General features: G+C 38.4%; 1 protein-coding gene and 1 pseudogene across 1 annotated transcript in view; both read right to left on the reverse strand.

Annotated features, from left to right (window-relative positions):
• Nucleotides 1-4070: 4070 nt before the first annotated feature.
• LOC114224687 (gametocyte-specific factor 1 pseudogene) lies at nt 4071-5180 on the reverse strand (annotated as a pseudogene).
• DCAF17 (DDB1 and CUL4 associated factor 17) overlaps nt 4071-21167 on the reverse strand; it is a 60827-nt gene continuing 43730 nt past the window's right edge. Inside the window, exon 15 of the mRNA XM_088021639.1 lies at nt 4071-5533. Within this exon, the coding sequence (XP_087877765.1) occupies nt 5518-5533 (16 nt within the window). The 3' untranslated portion in view covers nt 4071-5517. The remainder of the gene's footprint in view (nt 5534-21167) is intronic.

A 21167-nucleotide genomic window follows, 5' to 3' on the forward strand; every position in this document is an offset into this window, starting at 1 on the left:
TTCATGAATGTCTTTATACATAAATAATTGTAGATTTCTGGCTGTTTCTTTAGGGCAGATTCCTAAAAGTGAAAGTACCAGGTTAAAATTTTTTAACCAGATTGCTTAATAATCCTACAAATGACTGTAGCAATTTGACCAGAACTGTATGATCATGTCCCTTCACATCATTGCCAATAAAGCGTATTATTGTTCTGTATTTTAAAAATGTTTGGGGGCGCCTGGGTGTCTCAGTCTGTTAAGCGTTTGACTCTTGATTTCAGCTCAGGTCATGATCTCAGGGTTGTGAGATTGAGCCCTGCGTGGGGCTCCATTCCTGGCGTGGAGCCTGCTTAGGATTCTCTCTCTGCCCCTCTCCCTCTGCTCCTCCCCCTCCCAAATGTTTGCCAATCTGACGGGCATCACATGATATCTCATTATAATTTGCATTATACAATGTAGCATTTCTCATGTATTAATTGTTCATTTGTATTTCTTCTTTTGTGATTACTTGTTCCTCTCTTTTGACCATTTAAATAAAATTTTGTGTAGGGCTGCCTGGGTGGCTCAATTGGTTAAGCCTCCAACTCTTGGTTTCAGCCTGGGTTGTGATCTCAGTTTGTGCAATTGAGCCCCATGACGGGCTCTGTGTTCAGCAAGGAGTCTGCTTGTCCCTCTCTCTCTGCTCCTCCCCCTCCTTGCACATTCTCTAAAATAAATAAATAAATCTTTAAAATAAATAAATAAAATTTTGTGTAATCTTTACTTCCTAACAAATTCTTAACACAGAGCTTTGGAAAGATTTAACTGGAAATAAATGTTAGTTCTTCGCTGAGCATGAGAAGACTGAGATTTCACAATGTCTTACAATGTTCCAGTGTCATGAGACCTGGGGACTTATTTGGGTTGCTTTAAGTCAGCAACACCTTGGTTTGAATAAGGGATCACTTTCTGTTCCTGTATCTTGTTCTCGAGATTCTCAAGCTGCTTTTCAAAAAATTGTATTCTAAAACAATTCCCTACTAAGTACGTTTCTCCTCTCAACCCTCCTTTATTGATGTCACTGTTTTAGCACAAATGCTGATTACTATTACCCATCCTACCTTAAATTATCTTCCTCAGCGCCTCAAATTTGTACACCATGAGGTTCTATTTTCCATGGTCTTCACAGATCACTAGGGAGAGGGATACCTACGTGTCTTCTGAGGTTGCTTCCCCTTGTTAGCCCCTACATCCAGTTAATGGGTCCATCCTACCCCCTGAGAAATCCACTCATTTCTCTTCATCTTTGCTACTTTAATTCCAGCAACCCTATTATCAAACCTAGATTAGCAAACAGCCATCCAATAGGCTTTCTTGCTTCTAGTCTTGCCATATCTCCCCCAGACCATGCATTTCCCACACTACATGAAAAGATAATCCAAAAATACAAACCTGAGCACATTCCCTTGATTAAATCTTTCAGTGGCCTCAGGTTTAAAGAAAACTTTCTTGGCATGGCATGCAAGTCCTTTCTGAATGAGCCTCATCTCCTCCAGCAATCTTGGATGCCGTCTTGAATTATTTGTAGTGTCCCCCTAAATGTCACGCTCTTATTTCTGACCTTTTCTTTGCACACACTGTTGCTGCAGGTTAGAATCTGGTGGCCCCATGAGCCTTCTTCTGCCTGATGACTCCTTCCAGTCTGATTAAGTAGTTACAAATCAGAAGAAGCAACTAAAATTGACTCATGGGTCCTTTGCAAATATAATCATGTTTATTACCACTCTGAACAGTTATACAGTTCTCAGGTCTATAGTAAAATAACTAAGGAAAAGACTGTAAAATGAATTATAAGATTTTTTATGGCTAAATGGCAGTTAATTTGACATATCAATATAAAAAATCATAAGGATGATGAGATAATGCTGAGAAAAAAGAGAGTAATGATAAGCATGATAAAAATTGTGCTGAGAGAAAGGAGTCCTTTAATCTCAAATCAGATTCCTTGCTTAATATGCAATGTGTTCACCCTAAACTATGCTGTAAACAAAGAAATAATATTCCAGCTTCTCCCAGGCTTGGATTCTGTTACATTTACACTGATCAAAATTTGGGATATTTACGTAGATTAAAATTTCAAAATCAAGACTCTGCAAAAGGGACAGATGATTTTTTAAAAATTCACTCCGGGGGCGCCTAGGTGGCTCAGTCAGGTAAGCATCTAACTCTTGGTTTTGGCTCAGGTGATGATCTCAGGGTTCTGGGATGGGGCACCACCCCAGGCTCTGTGCTCAGTGAGGAGTCTGCTTGAGATTCTCTCTCCCTCTCCCTCTGCCCCTCTTGCTCATGCTCTCACGTGCTCTCTTTCTCTAAAATAAATAAATAAATCTTTACAAAAAATAAAAATTCACTCTGTTCCTGGATGGTTGCTTAGCATATATTGAAGAAAAGGATTTTACCCGAATATTAGTTTTATCAAAAAAAGTAATTAAACAGAGACATAAACTTAAATAGCTTGCCACTTTCAAAAACTATTTTTGCTTTACTCGTATGGAGCAAAAGCAACTCCTGCATATGGGAAGAGGGAGTCAGTGTTCTAGGTCCTTGCTACTCAAAGTGTGGTCCATGGACCAGCTTGTTAGAAATGTAGGACCTCAGGCTCCAATGCAGTCCTACTAAATCGGAATTTGCATTTTAATAAACTTGTAGAGGATTTTTTTTAAAGATTTTATTTTTTGACAGAGAGAGGAAGAGCGAGAGAGGGAACACAAGCAGGGGGAGTGGGAGAGGGAGAAGCAGGCTCCCCATGGAGCAGGGAGCCCGATGCGGGGCTTGATCACAGGACTCTGGATCATGACCTGAGCCTAAGGCAGATGCTTAATGACTGAGCCACCCAGGCGCCCAAACTTGTTGAGGATTAATAAGCACATTAAAGTAGCACCTCAAGGAGCCTAGCACTTGGCAATCACAATTTAACAACCATAGCCTGGCCAGCTGTGACCCTTTCAGATGCTTAGCTAGTGCCAGGGACAGGGGTCTGTAATTTTCCAAGGCTCCATATCTCAAATCAGTAAGCTTTTTCAAAGGCTAGAATCTAGCCTGACCATAATTCTTGTATAAATGCTATAACTTTTTTAAAAAATTGACTCATGTTGGAAAATAGGATGAGATTTGAGGCTCTTAAATGATATTATGACCAGAGAACCCAGTAAAACTTCAAGGTTCTTGATGGAAATGTATGCCCAGTTCAGAGACCAACACATAGAAGGTAAAGTGGCATTTTACAATGAGCTGATTTTTCACTCCATACCAGAAAGTAGTAATCTGATATGCTAAACTAGATCATGTCAAAGTCTCCTTTCTCCTAAATTATCCAAAGCATGGTTTGAGTTCTATCTTTCCACATTCATTCATTTAAAGCGACCTCTCTCTGTAGAAAGATGGGAGAGACAGAGAGACAGAGACTAGAGACAAAGAAACAAAGAGAGAGAGAGAAAGAGAGACAGAGGCCAGGCACTATGCTAGGTGCTGAGAACATAACTGAGAGCAGAAATTGACAAGGTTTCTGTCCTCATAGAATTTCCAGTCCCCTCCAAATACTAAACCTGAGTCCTGGACCTGTAATCAGTTCAGATAGGAGGAAAAGTAGATCCAGTATCTACTTCTAGCAGCAGGGAAATGGAGCCACAGGGTGAGAGAGAATGTGGAAGGAAGATACTTGAGGAGAGGCCATTCACTCAAGAGCTGACCTTTTACTGAGCTTTAACTTCTTTGAACACTCTATCCCTAGAAAACTCAGCAGAGTCATTGTCCAAGTTTCTGACTCATCAGCATTCTCTTCCAGGAGATGTGATAAGGGTGGACGGAGAATGAGGGAGAAAGCAAAGGAGATATCGTTGTCCTAGAATATAAAGAGATTGTTATTTTGTGTGGTCTGTAAAAGACGAAGCTATTTCCTATACAGAAGAAATTATTTAAATGTACTGAGAATCTACTATGTGCCAGGCATTCTTCTAGGCTCTTGGGACACAGCAGTGAGCAAAACAAAGACCAGTGCTCTCTTAAAGCTTCCATCCTTCTGTTCTGCAAAAGAGTCACAACAGTCGTGCTTTGGTTTCAAAAAGGAAAGAAAATTTTATTATTATTATAGAAACCCAAAGGAAACAGAAGAGAAAAGGAATCTACACATAGATGAAGAAGGTAATAGTAGGCAATAAATGAGAATAAGGCAAAGTTACATCAAATCGGGTACTTACAATATCCAAACTCATTAACTGGGGAAGCCCCGTGGAAACAGCCAGGCTGGAGTCCTGACTGAGAGGCCTGAGTGGAGCGTCCTCCCCTCAGGTAAGACTTCCAACTGACCATCTCCCTAAGGGCCATATTTATAGGGCTAGTAATAGGGTTTGAAATTAAACATTTGTTTGCCTACGTGCAGCTTGGAGGGAGCTGCATTTCCATGTTACGTTTCTTTTTTTTTTTTTTTTTTCCCTACGTTGATGCTTTATTTGAAACAGTTCTGAGTTTGACGGTTCTTTCTTGCATCAAATGAGTGAAAACTCAGAGCAGGGAGGAAAAAAAAAAGGTACTTGTCAGTTTGAAAGTCACAGTTTATCTTTCTATAATTAGATTAGGAGGAAAAAACCACGAAGAACCCATCGGTAGCAGGAAGAAGCAAGAGTCTTCTAGGGTCTGGCATTTGATGAGATATTCAGTTACTGTGCATTTCCATTGTTTTTCCATGGCAGAACATACGGCAGAGACTTGGGAACACGCATGCCTGAAGCCAGGTTACTCTTATGTTCCATAACTATATTGCTTGCAGGGCTGTTGTTGCCACAGTAGTTGGCTGTGCCCCAGACAAATGGGGTGCTGGTCTGTTCCCATAGATCTTAATCCCAGTCCTCATCGCAAGGAGGGCACTGCCATGTGCTCTCAGCCAGAGTCTCTTGTCCAAGGTTCCTGCCTTGGTTGACAACATCCTGCTCAATACAACTTTTATCATCACAGCTTGAGATACGATGACTGATTTCAGCCCGAGGAACCTGGTGGCGAGCATTGAGGGGACAAGTAGACAATTTGTTTGCGACATCAGGATGATTCTTTCTGCACTTGATAAGATGATAAGGAAACCTGCAGGCCCTGATCTGGTGGTTTTTATCATAGGGGCATTGTAATAGCTTTTCAGGGTCCAGGGAATCGATGTAAGTTTCTTCCATGTTGGAAATGAAGCAGCTGAATCCAAGCGCTCGGTCGAGGCACGTTCTCCGCACAGTCGCTTTCTCCCCTCCATGTTACGTTTCTATATTTTTAAGGAGCCTGGGCTATCATTTGCAACGATGTGGATGGAACTACAGGGTATTATGCTAAGCGAAATAAGTCAATCAGAGAAAGACAAGTATCATGTGATCTCACTGATATGAGGAATTCTTAATCTCAGGAAACAAACTGAGGGTTGCTGGAGTGGTGAGGGTGGGACGGAGGGGTGGCTCGGTGATAGACATTGGGGAGGGTATGTTTTATGGTGAGCGCTGTGAATTGTGTAAGACTGAAGAATCACAGACCTGTACCTCTGAAACAAATAATACATTATATGTTAAAAAAAGAAGATAGCGGAAGGGAAAAATGAAGGGGAGGAAATCGGAGGGGGAGACGAACCATGAGAGACGATGGACTCTGAGAAACAAACTGAGGGTTCTAGAGGGGAGGGGGGTAGGGGGATGGGTTAGCCTGGTGATGGGTATTAAAGAGGGCACGTATTGAATGGAGCACTGGGTGTTATACGCAAACAGTGAATCGTGGAACACTACATCAAAAACTAATATTCAAAGATATCATGTTGGAGTTCAACTCCCATTCGGTGGGTCACAAGATTCTCCATATGGAGGCAGACTAAAGGCTAGTCTAAAGGCAGACTAAAGAGTGAGGATTCTGGGCCAGCTCCCCAGTAAGTTATGCCCATACTCTGGCTCAGGCTCTCTGACAGGACATAATACGGGACAAGGTGTGTGAATCCAGATGATAAGATAGTTAGGATCACTATCGTATAAACCTGGGTGATTTTTTTTTTCTTGCTTGCTTTCTGTATTTTTAATTTTTAAAATTGCCCAAGTAATATTTATTTTGAAAAAAAAAAAACCCGGGAAATAAAAGATAGCCAATAAACAAAACATTCACCTATAATCCCACCCTCCATAAATAACTACTAACATCATTTTGCCATATATCTTTCCAGACACTTTTTGATGTGTGTGTGCACATAATATGCACATGTCCTCAAAATAAATTCCCCATTACTTGAGCAAATGTACACTGGATGAGTACAATGAGTATGTATAATCAAAATACAACTTTATTTGGTGTCCTTCAAAAGAGTTAACTTTAGAATTTATTCTGTCAGAGAATTTGCCTGACTCACCCATGTTAAACTCACAGGAAGGCCTTTTATGGAAATGTATAATGATCTGGGAGTTCAGCCTTAGCTCTGTGGTTTGGCATACACATTGAAACTGAGAAGAATATATTCATATACTCTGACCTTAAAGTTTTTCAAGATTAAATTTAAAACACTTTACATTGATTCTAGAGTGGTATGATTTGGGGGATAAGGATATTTGCCATCATCCTTACATTTTTGGTGGGAGCCTTTATTCTCTATAAGCACTAGAATAACTATGTCCTCTTTATTACTAAAATCCAGCTCCAAAGAATGAGAGATTATTTTCCTTGGATGGTCTCCATTACTGGCATCTATTGTGCATCAAAAGTGAAATTTAGAACAGAATAATTCTATTAATATGCTGGAAGCAGACTGACAGAGAACGTCTGTGTATTTGAATTGCTTTCATCTGTTAGGCAAGCCACAATCTCTCTGCACTTCACTTTTCACCTACGACTAAGTAGGGGAATAATCCAGGTATTCTTCACAGTTCTTCCAGTCCTAAAAAATCTGATCTTTAAAAAATGGTATTTACCTATGCCCAAATGTTTAAAATGTCAGAGTTTTCCAAGGGCAAGTGCTAAAGAGTACATGCAAAATTAACAATTTGGATGAACTGTCAGCTTTTCTAACCATAGTGTTAATGCTATATACTTAGTTTGGATATATTGTCAAATTGTCAAATCCTTGTGCAGTTTAATAAAATATAATTATGACTCAAGCATAGAGAGTATAAAAATATATTCTGCTGGTCAAATACATATAAGTTATTGTGTCTCCAAAGACATCAAAAGCCTTGAAGGTAACATGAGTGTGAATTTGCTTTACTTTGAAGATATTCTGCATTAGATATCCTGGTGTCCTAAACTGGAGAACCTGGATGATATGAAAATCCTTTCCTTTGTTTGTTTCCAAAGGAATTTTTTTAAAAAGATTTATTTGAGAGAGAGAGAAAGAGAGAGAGAGAGAGAGCACGTGCACGTGTGTGGGGGAGCGGGCAAGGGGAGGAGCAGAGGGAGAAGAAGAAAGACAACCTGCTGAGTGCTGAGTCATGACGTGGAGCCCGATCTCATGACCCTGAGATCACAACCTGAGCCAAAATCAAGAGTCAGACACTTGACTGACTGAGCCATCCAGACTTCCAAAGGGATTTACTACTGTAATTTAACAACAAGATATAGAGTTCAGTTCAATTGACAAAGTACTAAGTTAATGATTAGTGTTGATATTCTTAAGGTTTAGCTCTATGAGTGCAGAAGAAGCTGGGCTAATTTCCTACCATAAAAATATCATTGGAAGGTGCTCTTAACTTTAAGTGCAAAGAAAGTAAGATAAGAGAATCTGTTGCCCATTTTAGCTGTGTACCTTCAATTCCATGATATTTTATCTATTATAGGACTTTAGACTTACATGATTATTTAAATTTCAGATAAATGATGTACAACTTAATTGACTAGATTAAAAGTTCAGGAGTAGTAAATCTTTGTAAGCTTGGTTCTTGGTAGAAAAAGAAAGAAAAGATATTCTTCCATATGTAAAGAATAACACTTTGGACACTTGAGACTTGCTTTATGGTCCAGCATTTGATCAGTTTTGCTTAATATTCCATGAGTACTTTGAAAGTTCTATTTTTTTCTCCAAATCCCATAAAATCTCCTTTTAAATGAGTTCAATGAAATACTGAAATTACAATACTACATATACACTTTGTCGAAAGGCATTGTGGTGTATTTCTCTAAAATTGCATAAAGCAAATAATGTATATTTTAGTATTTTAAAGCAATGTTCTTTTGAATAGAAACAAAGCAGTAAAGCAACAAGACCTTGCAAACTTTATGATACTTAAGAATTACCTGGAAAACCCAAGAGAAAAAAAGGCAAAGACTAGAAACATAATAGTTCACAGAAAAGGAAATAAAAATTTCTTAGATGTATAAAAAATACTCAATCTCACCCATAGTAAAAAATGCAAATCAAGGGCGCCTGGGTGGCTCAGTTGGTTAAGTGACTGCCTTCAGCTCAGGTCATGATCCTGGAGTCCTGGGATCAAGTCCCACATCGGGCTCCCTGCTCAGCAAGGAGTCTGCTTCTCCCTCTGACCCTCTTCCCTCTCGTGCTCTCTATCTTTCATTCTCTCTCTCTCAAATAAATAAATAAAATCTTAAAAAAATGCAAATCAAAATTATGATATATCATTTCACCCGTTAGATGGATAAATATCAAACAGTTTTATAATGAATTTGGTGAGAATATAGGCATGCTCCTACATTTCTGGTAGGAATATAAACCGATATAACTTGTATGGGAAGGTATGATCCAGTAATTCTATCTCTAGGAATTTATAATACAGACATACTCATAAAGGTGTGAAATGGCACTGCAACACTGTAATAGTAAATGGTTGGATAGAACACACAGGTTCATCACTGGGGGACTGGTTAAACAATTTTATACAATAGATCATTATGCAGTCTTATAAAAGAATGATGAAGCTCTATATGTACTGATCTGGAACACTATGCAAAATATATTATTAAGGACTTCCAAGTATGGTGTTATGGCTAATTAGGTGCACAGAGGCACCCATCTACTAAGGAGCAAGTAGACCTTGAGTAGAACCCATTTCTTTGAGGCATTGCTGGTCTCTCAAGAGACAGAGGAGGTTTCTGCAGACCTTTCCCCTCCAAAAGCAAAAACAAAACCAGAGTTGTCATGAGGGAAATGATGATAGTAGTGATACCGCTATCAGGATACGGATGCTTTGACCAACACAAGGTTGGGAAGGACGAACTGAGCCAAGATCCTGAGGTAATCCCAGGATGGTGGCAACTTTAGCTATAGGCAGAAGTAGAAACAAATTCTCTCTGGAGGAGAGCTTTCCCAGTTTGGGGCTATGGGAATCTCACAGATTAAGATCAAGTACACAATCAAAGATCATCAAGCTCATGAGAAAGCAAGGCAAGCCACCATTAGTGAGAATTGGTGTAAATTATAAAATATGGAAAAGCAATGAATAAAATGCTTAAGAAATAAAGAAACACAAAAATCCATTTTAGGTAGATCTAACTAAGACAGTCAAAACTATAATGTTTTTAGGAAAGAATGTCGGAGAGTATCTTCATGGTCCAGGACAGTAAAGAATCCAGAAAAGAAGATGAAAATTGTATCATCCATAAAATAAAAGATTGATAAATTTAACCACGCTAAAATGAAGAACTTCTGTTCCTCAAAAGACTCCATTATTATCAGGTATTATTAGAGTAAAAAAAGAAAAAAGGATAGGAAAAGATATCTGTAATACATATAATTAGCAAAACCTAGTAAGCATTACTATTACAAACTGATGGGACAAACAGCCAAATAGAAAAATGGGTAAAATAATAGATACTATGCAAAAGTTGAGACCCAAATGATCAATAAGCAGACAAAAAGGAGCTCTACCTTTAGTAATTAGGGAAGTACAAATTAAAACCACAATGGGATACATACCCATCAGATTGGAAGAGAACGGAAAGTCTGACATTAAGTTTTGGAAAGAAAATGGATCAACAGTCACCCTCAAACACTGCTGGTGGGACTGTGAAACTGGCATAATCTTTCTGAAGAAGTGTGTGGCATCCAATAAAGTTGAACACACACATACCCTCTGATACAGGAATTTTAATCCAAGGTATACACCTTAAAGAAATACACACATGTGCATCTGAATGTATGTACAGGAATGTTCATGGTGGTATTAATAATTGGTTCAAACTGGAAACAACCCAAATGCCCATCAACAGTAGAATGAATAAATTTTTATACAAATGAATATTATACAGTAGCTGGAGATACGTAAAACAACATAAATGAATCTTATGTACCTAATGTTGAGTAAAAAAGCAGGACACAAAACAATACACACAACATAGTTACATACTTAAAGTTCAAAGAGGCAAAAATAAACCCTTTAGAGATGCATACAGTAGTATATTTATGAAGAAAAATGGGAAAATTACCATAAATCAGGATAATGGTAACATCTTAGAGGAGGGATAAAACTATAATCAGAAAGGCACGTATGTGTGGCTTCTAAGATGCTGATAATCCTCTATTTCTTAACCTGGAAGATGAGTTGTGTGGTTATTTGTTCTGTGGCTATTTTTTGAATTATGCTTTTTCTAGGATGCATGTTATATTTTACAGTTTAATTTTTTTAAAGAGGAAATAAAGGAAACCACCACTAAGATAAACAAGTCACTGGAGAATACCAGAAATGAACAGGCAAATTTGCAGAAAAGTAGAAATTTTCAAGGACATAATGCAAAATTAAGCAAAACTGACCAAATGCTGGACCACAAAGCAACTCTCAACAAATTTCAAAGAACTGAAATGATATTGAGTATATTCTCTGACTACAGTAGAATCAAGCTAGAAATAAATAACAAGATTATAAAGTTGAAAATTCAGTTTTTTGTAAATTAAGAAATACACTTTTAGAGAGTCCATTGTGCAAACAAGAAATCATTAAGGATGTCAGAATGTATTTTAGACTGAATTAAAATACATGTATTAACTGGAGGGTGTTATGCTGAGTGAAATAAGTCAATCAGAGAAAGACATGTATCACATGACCTCACTGATATGAGGAATTCTTAATCTCAGGAAAGAAACTGAGTGTTACTGGAGTGGTTGGGGGTGGGAGGGATGGGCTGGCTGGGTGATAGATATTGGGGAGGGTATGTGCTACGGTGAGCACTGTGAATTGTGCAAGACTGTTGAATCACAGATCTGTACTTCTGAAACAAATAATGCAACATATTTTAAGAGAAAAGAAAAAGAAGAAGATAACAGGAGAGGAAGAAAAGGGGAGTATGTCAGAGGGGGAGACGAACCATGAGAGATGATGGACTCTGAAAAACAAACTGAGGGTTCTAGAGGGGAGGGGGGTAGGGGGATGGGTTAGCCTGGTGATGGGTATTGAGGAGGGCACGTTCTGCATGGAGCACTGGGTGTTATGAACAAACAATGAATCATGGAACACTGCACCAAAAACTAATGATGTAATATATGGTGATTAACATAACAATAAAAAAATTTAAAAAAAATGCATCCTGCCACAACTTGTGAGATAATAGTAAAAGCCATGCTGAGAGGGAAATTTTTAGCATATCAAGTGCATAGATTAGAAAAGAAGGAAAACTGAAAACCAAATGATCTAAATGTCTACCTCATGAAATTAGAAAAGTAGCAGAAAAATACACATGATGGAGAAGATCAACAGCTGAAAGACAGTTTCTTTCTTGTTGTTGTTTAAGATTTTATTTATTTGAGAGAGAGAGTGAGAGAGCACAAGCAGGGTGAGCAGGAGAGGGAGAAGCAGACTCCCCACTGAGCAGGGAGCCCGATGCAGGACTCGATCCCCGGACCCTAAGATCATGACCAGAGCCAAAGGCACCTGCTTAACCATCTGAGCCACCCAGGCGCCCCAGTTTCTTGAACAAGACTAAAGAGCATAATAAATGTCCTATGAGACTGACAAAGGGAAAAAGAGAATACTTGGGTCAGCTGTGATCTGAGCTTTCAGGTGCTTTGCAACTGTTCACCATTATTACAAGTCCTTTAACTATTAAAAGATGTCAAAAGGATAGTATAGACAACTTCAGGATTATAGCTTTGAAAAATCTGATGAAAGGGATAGATTTTTAGCAAGACCCAATTGTCTAAGATTGACACAAGAAAGAGAAAACCAGATTAACAAATAAATCGAATCTGTAATTTAAAAACATTCTCAACAAAGGGAAGGGTTTGCTTCTGTCATTAGTATTTTCTCTTGGTCATTGGCCATTTCTTTCCTGCTTCTTTACATGTCTAATAATTTTTTATTATATGACAGAACTTATGTGTAAAAAAAGGAGGCTCCAACTGATATTAGTGAAGGGTCCCCTTTTCCTCAGTTAGGCAGACAGAATGAAGGATCACCTCAATCCAGCTAGTGATTGAATTGGGTCAGGGCTTAATGGAGAGTTTGTAAAGTTTGTTTCTTCAGTCCTGAAACTACTGTAGGTGTCCTTCAGAAGAGGTTTGGGCTTAGCTCTTTAGCTTCCAACCCCATTATTGGGGGCTAAACTGTATCTCCCAAAATTCATTTGTTGAAGTCCTAACCCTAAGTACCTCAGAATGTGACTGTATTTAGAGACAGAATCTTTAAAGAGGTAATTAAGTTAAAATGAGTTCAAAAGGGTAGGCTCTGATTCAATATGACTGGTGTCCTTATAAAAAGAGATCAGGACACACACACACAGAGGGAAGACCATATGAAGACAGGGGAGAAGACCGTCATTCTCAAGCCAAGGAGAGGCCTCAGAAGAAACCAACCCTACTGACATCTTGATCTTAGACTGCTAGCCACCAGAACTGTGAGAAAATAAACTTCTTTTGTTTAGGCTACCCAGCCTATGGTACTTTGTTATGGCAGCCATAGCAAAGTCATACACCCATGTACATATATGCCTGAGAGACTAGCTGTAGCTGTGAATTTGTGAAAAGCTCCTTTCCCCTAGTAGGATTTTCCCCTTAAGGACCACATAACAATAGACTACAATCTGCTTTTCTGGTCCAGCCTCCAACCTCATACATCACCCTAAAACTCAGAAAATGTCTCATGGGGAAAACCTGCCTTGCATTTGGGCTCTTCCAGTTTCTAATAGGTCACATCAGCCCTTTGTGACTGTCAGAAGTTATGCTGGCTTTTTTTCCTTCTAGTAGAATCTCTTTGCTAAGTCAAGCCCATCAGGAAAGAAAACAAAGACAATTATTGGCTTACTTAGGAAGAGTTCTTACTATCCTGGAATTGTAGTTTGCCTATTCCTCCTTGTTCCACAACCTTCTGATATCTTCACAAATATAATTTTGCAATTCATCCATTTCATTTTCTAGTTGTTGCAGCATTGGACTACTGCTAATTAATACATTTTACTTACAAGGTAAGGTCTTCATTAAACAAAGTGATAGCAAACTGAATACAGCAAAATATAAAAGGATACATCACAACCAAGTTGACTTTATTTCAGGACTACATGATTGTTTTTAACATACAAAACCAATCAATGTAATATACCACATTATCAGAAGAAATGAAAAAAAATCATGATTATCTTAACAGATGTAAACTGATAAAATTCTACATGTAATCATTAAAAAAAATCTTAGCAAACTAGGGATAGAAGAAAATTTCTTTACTTGTTAAATGGTATTGATGAAAAAAACCCCACAGGAAACACTTAGTGGTGAAATGTTAAAATTGTTTACTCTGAAATCAGGAATATACTAGAGGACCTAGCCAATATAATAAGGCAAGAAAAATAAGTAACAATATTAAAGATAGAGAATATAATAGAATTGAATTATTTGCTTTCTTAGAAAATAAAATCTGCCTATTAGTATTAGAATTATTAGGTGAATTTAGTAAGTGTACAGGACATAGATTAGTATGCAGAAATCAATGGAATTTCCCTAGTTGAGCATCAAACCATTAAAAAAATGAAATTTAAAAACAATTATCATCAAAGCCTATCAAATACCTAGCAATAAAAAAAAGATGTGTGATACCTCTATAGAAAAAAACCTAAAAACATTTTTAGAGAAACTGAAAATGACATAAATAAATGGAAGGATGTACTAGGTCAATGTATTAGAAGATTCAAAATAAGTAAAGATGTCATTTCTCCCTAACTTTATCTATAGTCAATTTAATCCCAATCACAATTGCAGTGAATTAATTTCTGTGGAATTGACAAGTAGATTCTAGAGTATAAGGCACAGAATATATCAAGGGTAAAGAATAACCATGACACTCCTGAGGAAGAAAAATGTGTGTGGATATACTCAACTGGATATTAAGATATAGTATAAATCTACAGTAACCAATAAAGTATGTTATTGGTGAAAATAATGACAAGTAGACCAATGGAACAGAGTAGAGTCCATAGATAGACACATAATTTATGACAAAGGTGTCAATATAAAGGTGGAATTTATGGTGCCGAACTGACTGGATGTTTTTACAAAAGGGGAGAAAAGAGAGCTCCCATCTCACATATAAACAAATATCAATTCCAGGTGGACTGTAGCTCTGAATGTAAAATATAAAGATCAGAAAGAGAAAGCCCAGAAACAGACCCAAAAAGAGGGAGAGAGAGATCACTCTTCAAACATTTTTAATTTTGTGCCTGTGGTGGAGCAGTGAGGTACCCTGTTATGGCATATCCAAGGGACACTGAGACACAGTGGCTATAATAACTGTTTCTTTTTTTTTTTTTTAAGATTTTATTTATTTGACAGAGAGAGAGAGTACAAGCAGAGGGAGCTGTAGAGGGAGAGGGAGAAGCAGGCTCCCCATGGAGCAGGAAGCCAGATGCGGGGCTCCATCCCAGGACCCCGGGATCCTGACCCAAGCTGAAGGCAGATGCTTACCCGACTGAGTGACCCAGGCACCCAGTAACTGGTTCTTTGAAGAGACCTAGAACCCATTCTTAAAATGCAGATCCAAATCTGGCAAAGACTCTGTAAAAAAACCATTTCAAATTAAGTTCCATCTATGATAAAGACCATGAGGACGAGAAGCTCCACTGAGCTGTGATTCCCAGGTGTACTGTCCTCAGTCATACCCTGACACAATCCAATCCCAAATGGGTCATTCCCAGCTGCTTCCAACACCTTGGGTCCTTATCGCATTAAGGGTATTTTCCTGTTCCTCATAAGTCTGGAATGTTTTGCTAAAAAAAGAGAACTCTTCGTAAATTCCCTTCCCTCCTCATAAATCTGTTGATTCTCCTTGAATCACCAATATATTTTTCAAAACTTCGAAGATGAGTACATGTCCTAGGTAGTAAAAACACACTAACTGTAGTACTATATCACAAATGACATTGTTTATTAGAAATACTGTCAGTGACTATATACTTCTGAACTCACCTAAATACAGAATTTCTGATTCACCAGAATTTTAGATTAACATTAGCAGACATAAATATAGTCTTATTTCATTAATCTGTATGTAATTATAGTCTTCATTAACAAGAATATTTTATTACTAGCTGCACTTCCTTGCATAACATACATTTCTTGTAGCTGGTATCAACAGTTATTAAAACACATCTTGTTTTATTCTGATGTCATTAAAAGCAACCTTAATAATGCTGTTCTTTGCGGGGGGCGAAAAAAAATAATGCTGTTCTTTGTAGATAGAGCATCTAATGAATTCAGTGATCAAACTCAAGAGATAGTCACAGAGGTTACTGTCTAAATGTTTTAGTAGTTGTTAGCAGGCCTGTCCTTGTAATGACTCAAAAGCATTCTTAGATACTTCTGTGTAGTCTATTAAGTTCAAAATGGGTAAGAGGTATTTATCATAGCACATTGTCAAAATTCTAAGATTCTGAGACAGAAAAAGTTAATAATTGCTCAGAAAGCCATATAAGCTTATAACACAGTCACTATTTTGCTGTCAATATTTATGAAATAACAGGTATTAATTTCACTTGATCATGGAATGTGTATTCACTCATTGTAGGAGCATGTGAAAACCACATCCACCTGAAACATTAAGAATTGTGGAAGAGATAATCCCTGTTAGTGGGCCTGGACTGGTATTTTAACAGTATCTTTGTGTTTCTCTCACACTACCTCTTAGGAGTAGATGAATTCTTATTCCTCCAGGTCTAAGTGAGGCCAGGGGCTGGTGCTTGTTTCTCTCACCAGCTCCTACTGGGAATGGGCTCCATTCTATACAAATGGCCAATAGGTACATGAAAAGATGCTCAACATCATTAGTCATGAGGGAAATAAAAGTCAAAACTATAATGAAATACCACCTCATATCCACTAGCACTGTTATAATAAATAATAGAAAATAACAAACGTTGGCAAGGATGTAGAGGAATTGGACCTCACACTGCTGTTGGGAATACAACATGGTACAGTTGCTCTGAAAAATAGTTTGGCAGTTCCTCAAAAAGTTAAACATAGAACTACCATGTGATCCACTAATTCCACTCCTAGGTATTTACCTAGAATTGAAATCATGTATCTATACAAAAATGTGTATACAGGGGCACCTGGGTGGCTCAGTCACTAAGCGTCTGCCTTCGGCTCAAGTCATGATCCCGGGGTCCTAGGATTGGGTCCCACGTGGGGCTCCCTGCTCAGTGGAGAGCCTGCTTCTCCCTCTCCCACTCCCCCTGCTTGTGTTCCCTCTCTCGCTGTCTCTCTCTGTCAAATACATAAACAAAATCTTTAAAAAAAAATGTGTATACAAATGTTTATAGCAGCATTATTGATAATAGCTAAAAATTGGAATCAACCTGATGTCCATCAACAGACGAATAAGCAAAATGTGTTATATTTACACAATGGAATATTACCTGGCTATAAAAAGGAATGAGATACTGATACATGCTACAGCATGGATTAAATTTTGAAAACATTATGCTGAAAGAAACCAGACACAACAGGCCACATTTTGCATAATTCCATTTATATGAAATGTGCAGAAACAGGCAAATGTATAGAACAGATTAGTGGTTGCCAGGGGTTGGTGGGGAGGGAAATGGGAATGACTATTAATGTACACAGGGTTGCTCTTTGGGATGATGAAAATATTCTAGAAATTTGATAGTGCTGATGACTGCACAATTTTGTGACTATACTAAAAAATCCCTGAATTCTACACTTTGAAAAGGTGAACTTTACAGTATGTGAATTACAGCCAATAAAGCTGCCATAAAAAAATCAATATCCCCCCACTTTTAAAATCAAATAATTATTTTAAAAAATCCATAAGGCTTAATCTTTTTTAAAAAATAAAGAAACTCTATTATCTGATGTTACTAAAGAAGGTTGGACAGTTAATTTAAAGTTAATTAAAAAGTAAACCATTGTACTAAAGATACATATAATCTGTAAACATTTTATTCCAACTTAAAACATAGAAGGGTACATTCATTTAACTATCCTTGATATAAGGCCAAGGCCTTTTTCTTTAGGTTTGAGTTTGTTGATTAGTGCCCTCTTGCCATCTTTCTGGCATAAGCCATACTCCCCGGATACAAAGCAGACCAGAACTCAGACACACCCTCGAGGGGAGGGGTTGGGGAGATGGGGTACCGGGGTGATGGGCATTAAGGAGGGCATTTGATGTAATGAGCACTGGGTGTTTATGCAACTGATGAATCACTAAATTCTGTCCTGAAATTAATAATACACTGTATGTTAGCTAATTTGAATTTAAATAAAACAAAAAAAAAAGTGTCTGTATATGCACGATAAAGGATAAGATCACTCTAACGTAAGTCTAAGTTTCAAGACTTTCTGGCAGAAGCTGAAATGGAAACCACTGGATCACAAGTCCAGCTGGTGAGGGAAACCAAGACAAACTCTGGAAAAGTGGAAAAGTGATGTTTGGGACTTTATATTAGATGTGGTAGTGGTCTCACCCTATGACCCAGCAATTGCACTACTGGGTATTTACCCCAAAGATACAAATGTAGGGATCCAAAGGGGCACACGTACCCCAATGTTTACAGCAGCAACGTCCACAATAGCCAAACTATGGAAAGAGCCTAGATGTCCATCGACAGATGAATGGATAAAGAAGATGTGGTACAGATATACAATGGAATATTATGCAGCCATCAAAAAAAAAATGAAATCTTGGGGCACCTGGGTGGCTTAGATGGTTGGGTGTCTGCCTTTGGCTCAGGTCATGATCCCAGGGTCCTGGGATTTGGTCCCACATCGGACTCCCTGCTCCTTAGGAAGTCTGCTTCTCCCTCTGCCTCTCTCTCTGTCTCTCATGAATAAATAAAATCTTTAAAAAAAAATGAAATCCTGCTATTTGCAACAATGTGGATGGAACTAGAGGGTATTATGCTAAGTGAAATAAGTCAATCAGAGAAAGACAAGTATCATATGATCTCACTGATACGAGGAATTTGAGAAACAAGACAGAGGATCATAGGGGAAGGGAAGGAAAAATGAAACAAGACAAAACCAGAGAGGGAGACAAACCTTAGGAGACTCTTAATCTCAGGAAACAAACTAAGGGTTGCTGGAGTGGTGGGGGGCGGGAGGATTGGGGTGGCTGGGTGATGGACACTGGGGAGGGTATGTACTATGGTGAGCGCTGTGAATTGTGTAAGACTGATGAATCGCAGTCCCTGAAACAAGTAATATATTATTTGTTAATAAAAAAATAAATAAAATAAAAAATAAAAAAATAAAAAAATAAAAAAACAGAATAAAAGATGTGGTAGTGATCTCAAGGACCTTTTTAAGTTAACGATACAGTGTCAGTCAGCATATCTTCAAGCAGATATTGTGTAATAACTGAGGTTTTAGATGTGGGAGAGGTTGGAGCTGGAAATGCTTTAACTCTCACTGACTTTGTTCTCTGGAGAGAGAAAGACAGATGACAGATAGGAAAATTAAGTGTTAGAATGGCTTTTTTTTAAAGATTTTATTTATTCATTCGAGAAACAGAGATATATATATATATATAGAGAGAGAGAGCATGGGAGAGAGAGGTAGAGAGGCAGAGGGAGAAGCAGGCTCCCTGTGGAGCAGGGAGCCCGATGCGGGGCTCGATCCCAGGACCCCAGAATCACGACCTGAGCCGAAGGCAGATGCTTAGCCATCTGAGCCACCCAGGCACCCTCAGAATGGCTTTTAAATTTTATTTCTTTTAACATACTTGAACCAGTCTTATTACTCTTATAGATAAAGCTTGAAAAGCTGTGCCCTTGGAGTTTGTGATTTTTCAAAGAAAAAATGGTGTTCAAAACAGGCTTTAGAAATGATTGTCTACTTGGGCCCTCCTAAAAGAAAATTAAAAATCTTTAATTGAGCCTTAAAACTTTGATAAAGAATTTACTGATAAATCATTTTCTTTTGAAAATTTCATTTGAGAGATCAATTTATGGATGCATATTACCTGAGTAGGTAGAGTGTCCTCCATATGACTCATTCCACTGGTTGTCATCTTTACGAATTCAGTTAACTGTTAAGTTTCATCCCTTCCGCGGCAGTCCAAGGTTTCAAAGTGTATTGAACTAAAACGGGTTCAAAGCATTCCCTGGGGTCACAGCAGGTATAAACTGACTTTTCTATTGCAGATATAATTTTATTTAGCGCATGAACTCTCTGGTCTGTGAGAAGACACAGAGAGGCTGGCAACATGCCCAGAGCTTCTCCAAGGTTCTAAGGCCTAAAACTTGCTAAGTTCTGTTTATATGAGAATGAAATATTTGGCAAAGGGTCCAGAAATGTCTGGAAATTATTGGTAAAGGAAGAAAGTCATCTAAATGTAATGATCTCAAAAGGATCAATGTGTACCAGAGTACAAATGTAATGGTAAATTTTATGAATTTATTATTGCGGAAATGACACGTGAAAAAGTGGAAATGCAGAAACTGTCTGACTTAAAATATGAGTAGAAATTTAGAGGTATGAGGGCGCCTGAGTGGCTCAGTCACTGAGCCACTGCCTTCGGCTCAGGTCATGATCCCGGGGTCCTGGGATCGAGTCCCGCTTTGGGATCCCTGCTCAGTGGGGAGCCTGCTTCTCCCTCATCCTCTGCCTGCCGCTCCCCCTGATTGTGCTCTCTTTCTCTCTGTCAAGTGAATAAATAAAATCTTAAAAAAAAAAGAAAAGAAATTTAGAGGTATCAAGTGGATTTATCCCAAGAATTCAAGATTGGTTTAACATTACAAAAGTCAACCAATGTAGGGCGCCTGGGTGGCTCAGTTGGTTAAGTGACTGCCTTCGGCTCAGGTCATGATCCCAGAGTCCCAGGATCAAGTCCCACATCGGGTTCCCTGCTCAGCAGGGAGTCTGCTTCTCCCTCTGACCCTCCTCCCTCTCATGCTCTCTATCATTCTCTCTCTCAATAAATAAATAAAAATCTTTAAAAAAAAAAGTCAATCAATGTAATGTACCATATTAACAGACTAAAAACCATATGATCATCTCAAAAGATGCAGAATGATTATTCGACAGACTCCAACATGTATAATCCAATAAAAACCTCAGAAAACTAGTAATAGTGGGGAACTTCAAATTGATAAGGAGCATCTATGAACAACCTACAGTTAATATCATACTTAACGGTGAAAGACGGAATTCTATCCCCTCTGCATTGGATATCCATATAGAAAAAAAGAACTTTGAACCATATCTTGCACCATATACAAAAATAAACAAAAAGTAGAATATAGATCTAAATGTAAGACCTAAACTAAATGTCTAAAATTAAAAACACTGACCATTACAAGTATTTGCAAGGATATGGAGCACCTGGAACTCTCATATACTGATGATGGGATGATGAGAAAATAAAATGGCACAGCCATTTTGAAAAACCAGTTTGGAAGCTTCTTATTTATTTATTCATTTGACAGAGAGAGACACAGCAAGAGAGGGAACACAAACAGGGGGAGTGGGAGGAGAAGCAGGCTCCCCGCAGGGCAGGGAGCCCAATGCAGGGCTCAATCCCAGGACCCTGGGATCATGACCTGAGCCGAAGGCAGATGCTTAACGACTGAGCCACCCAGGTGCCCCAGTTTGGAAGCTTCTTAAAAAGTTAAGCATAGGGGCACCTGGGTGGCTCAGTTGGTTAAGTGTCTGACTTTTGGTTTTGGTTCAGGTTATGATCACATGGGTCATGGGATCGAGCCCTGCGCTGGGCTCCGTGCTAATCGTGGAATCCGCTTCAGATTCTCTGCCTCTCCTT

Source organism: Eumetopias jubatus, unplaced genomic scaffold (genome assembly GCF_037043125.1).
Source record: "Eumetopias jubatus isolate StellerSeaLion01/CBP00866 unplaced genomic scaffold, mEumJub1_p1.0 scaffold_3, whole genome shotgun sequence".
NCBI lineage: Eukaryota > Metazoa > Chordata > Mammalia > Carnivora > Otariidae > Eumetopias > Eumetopias jubatus.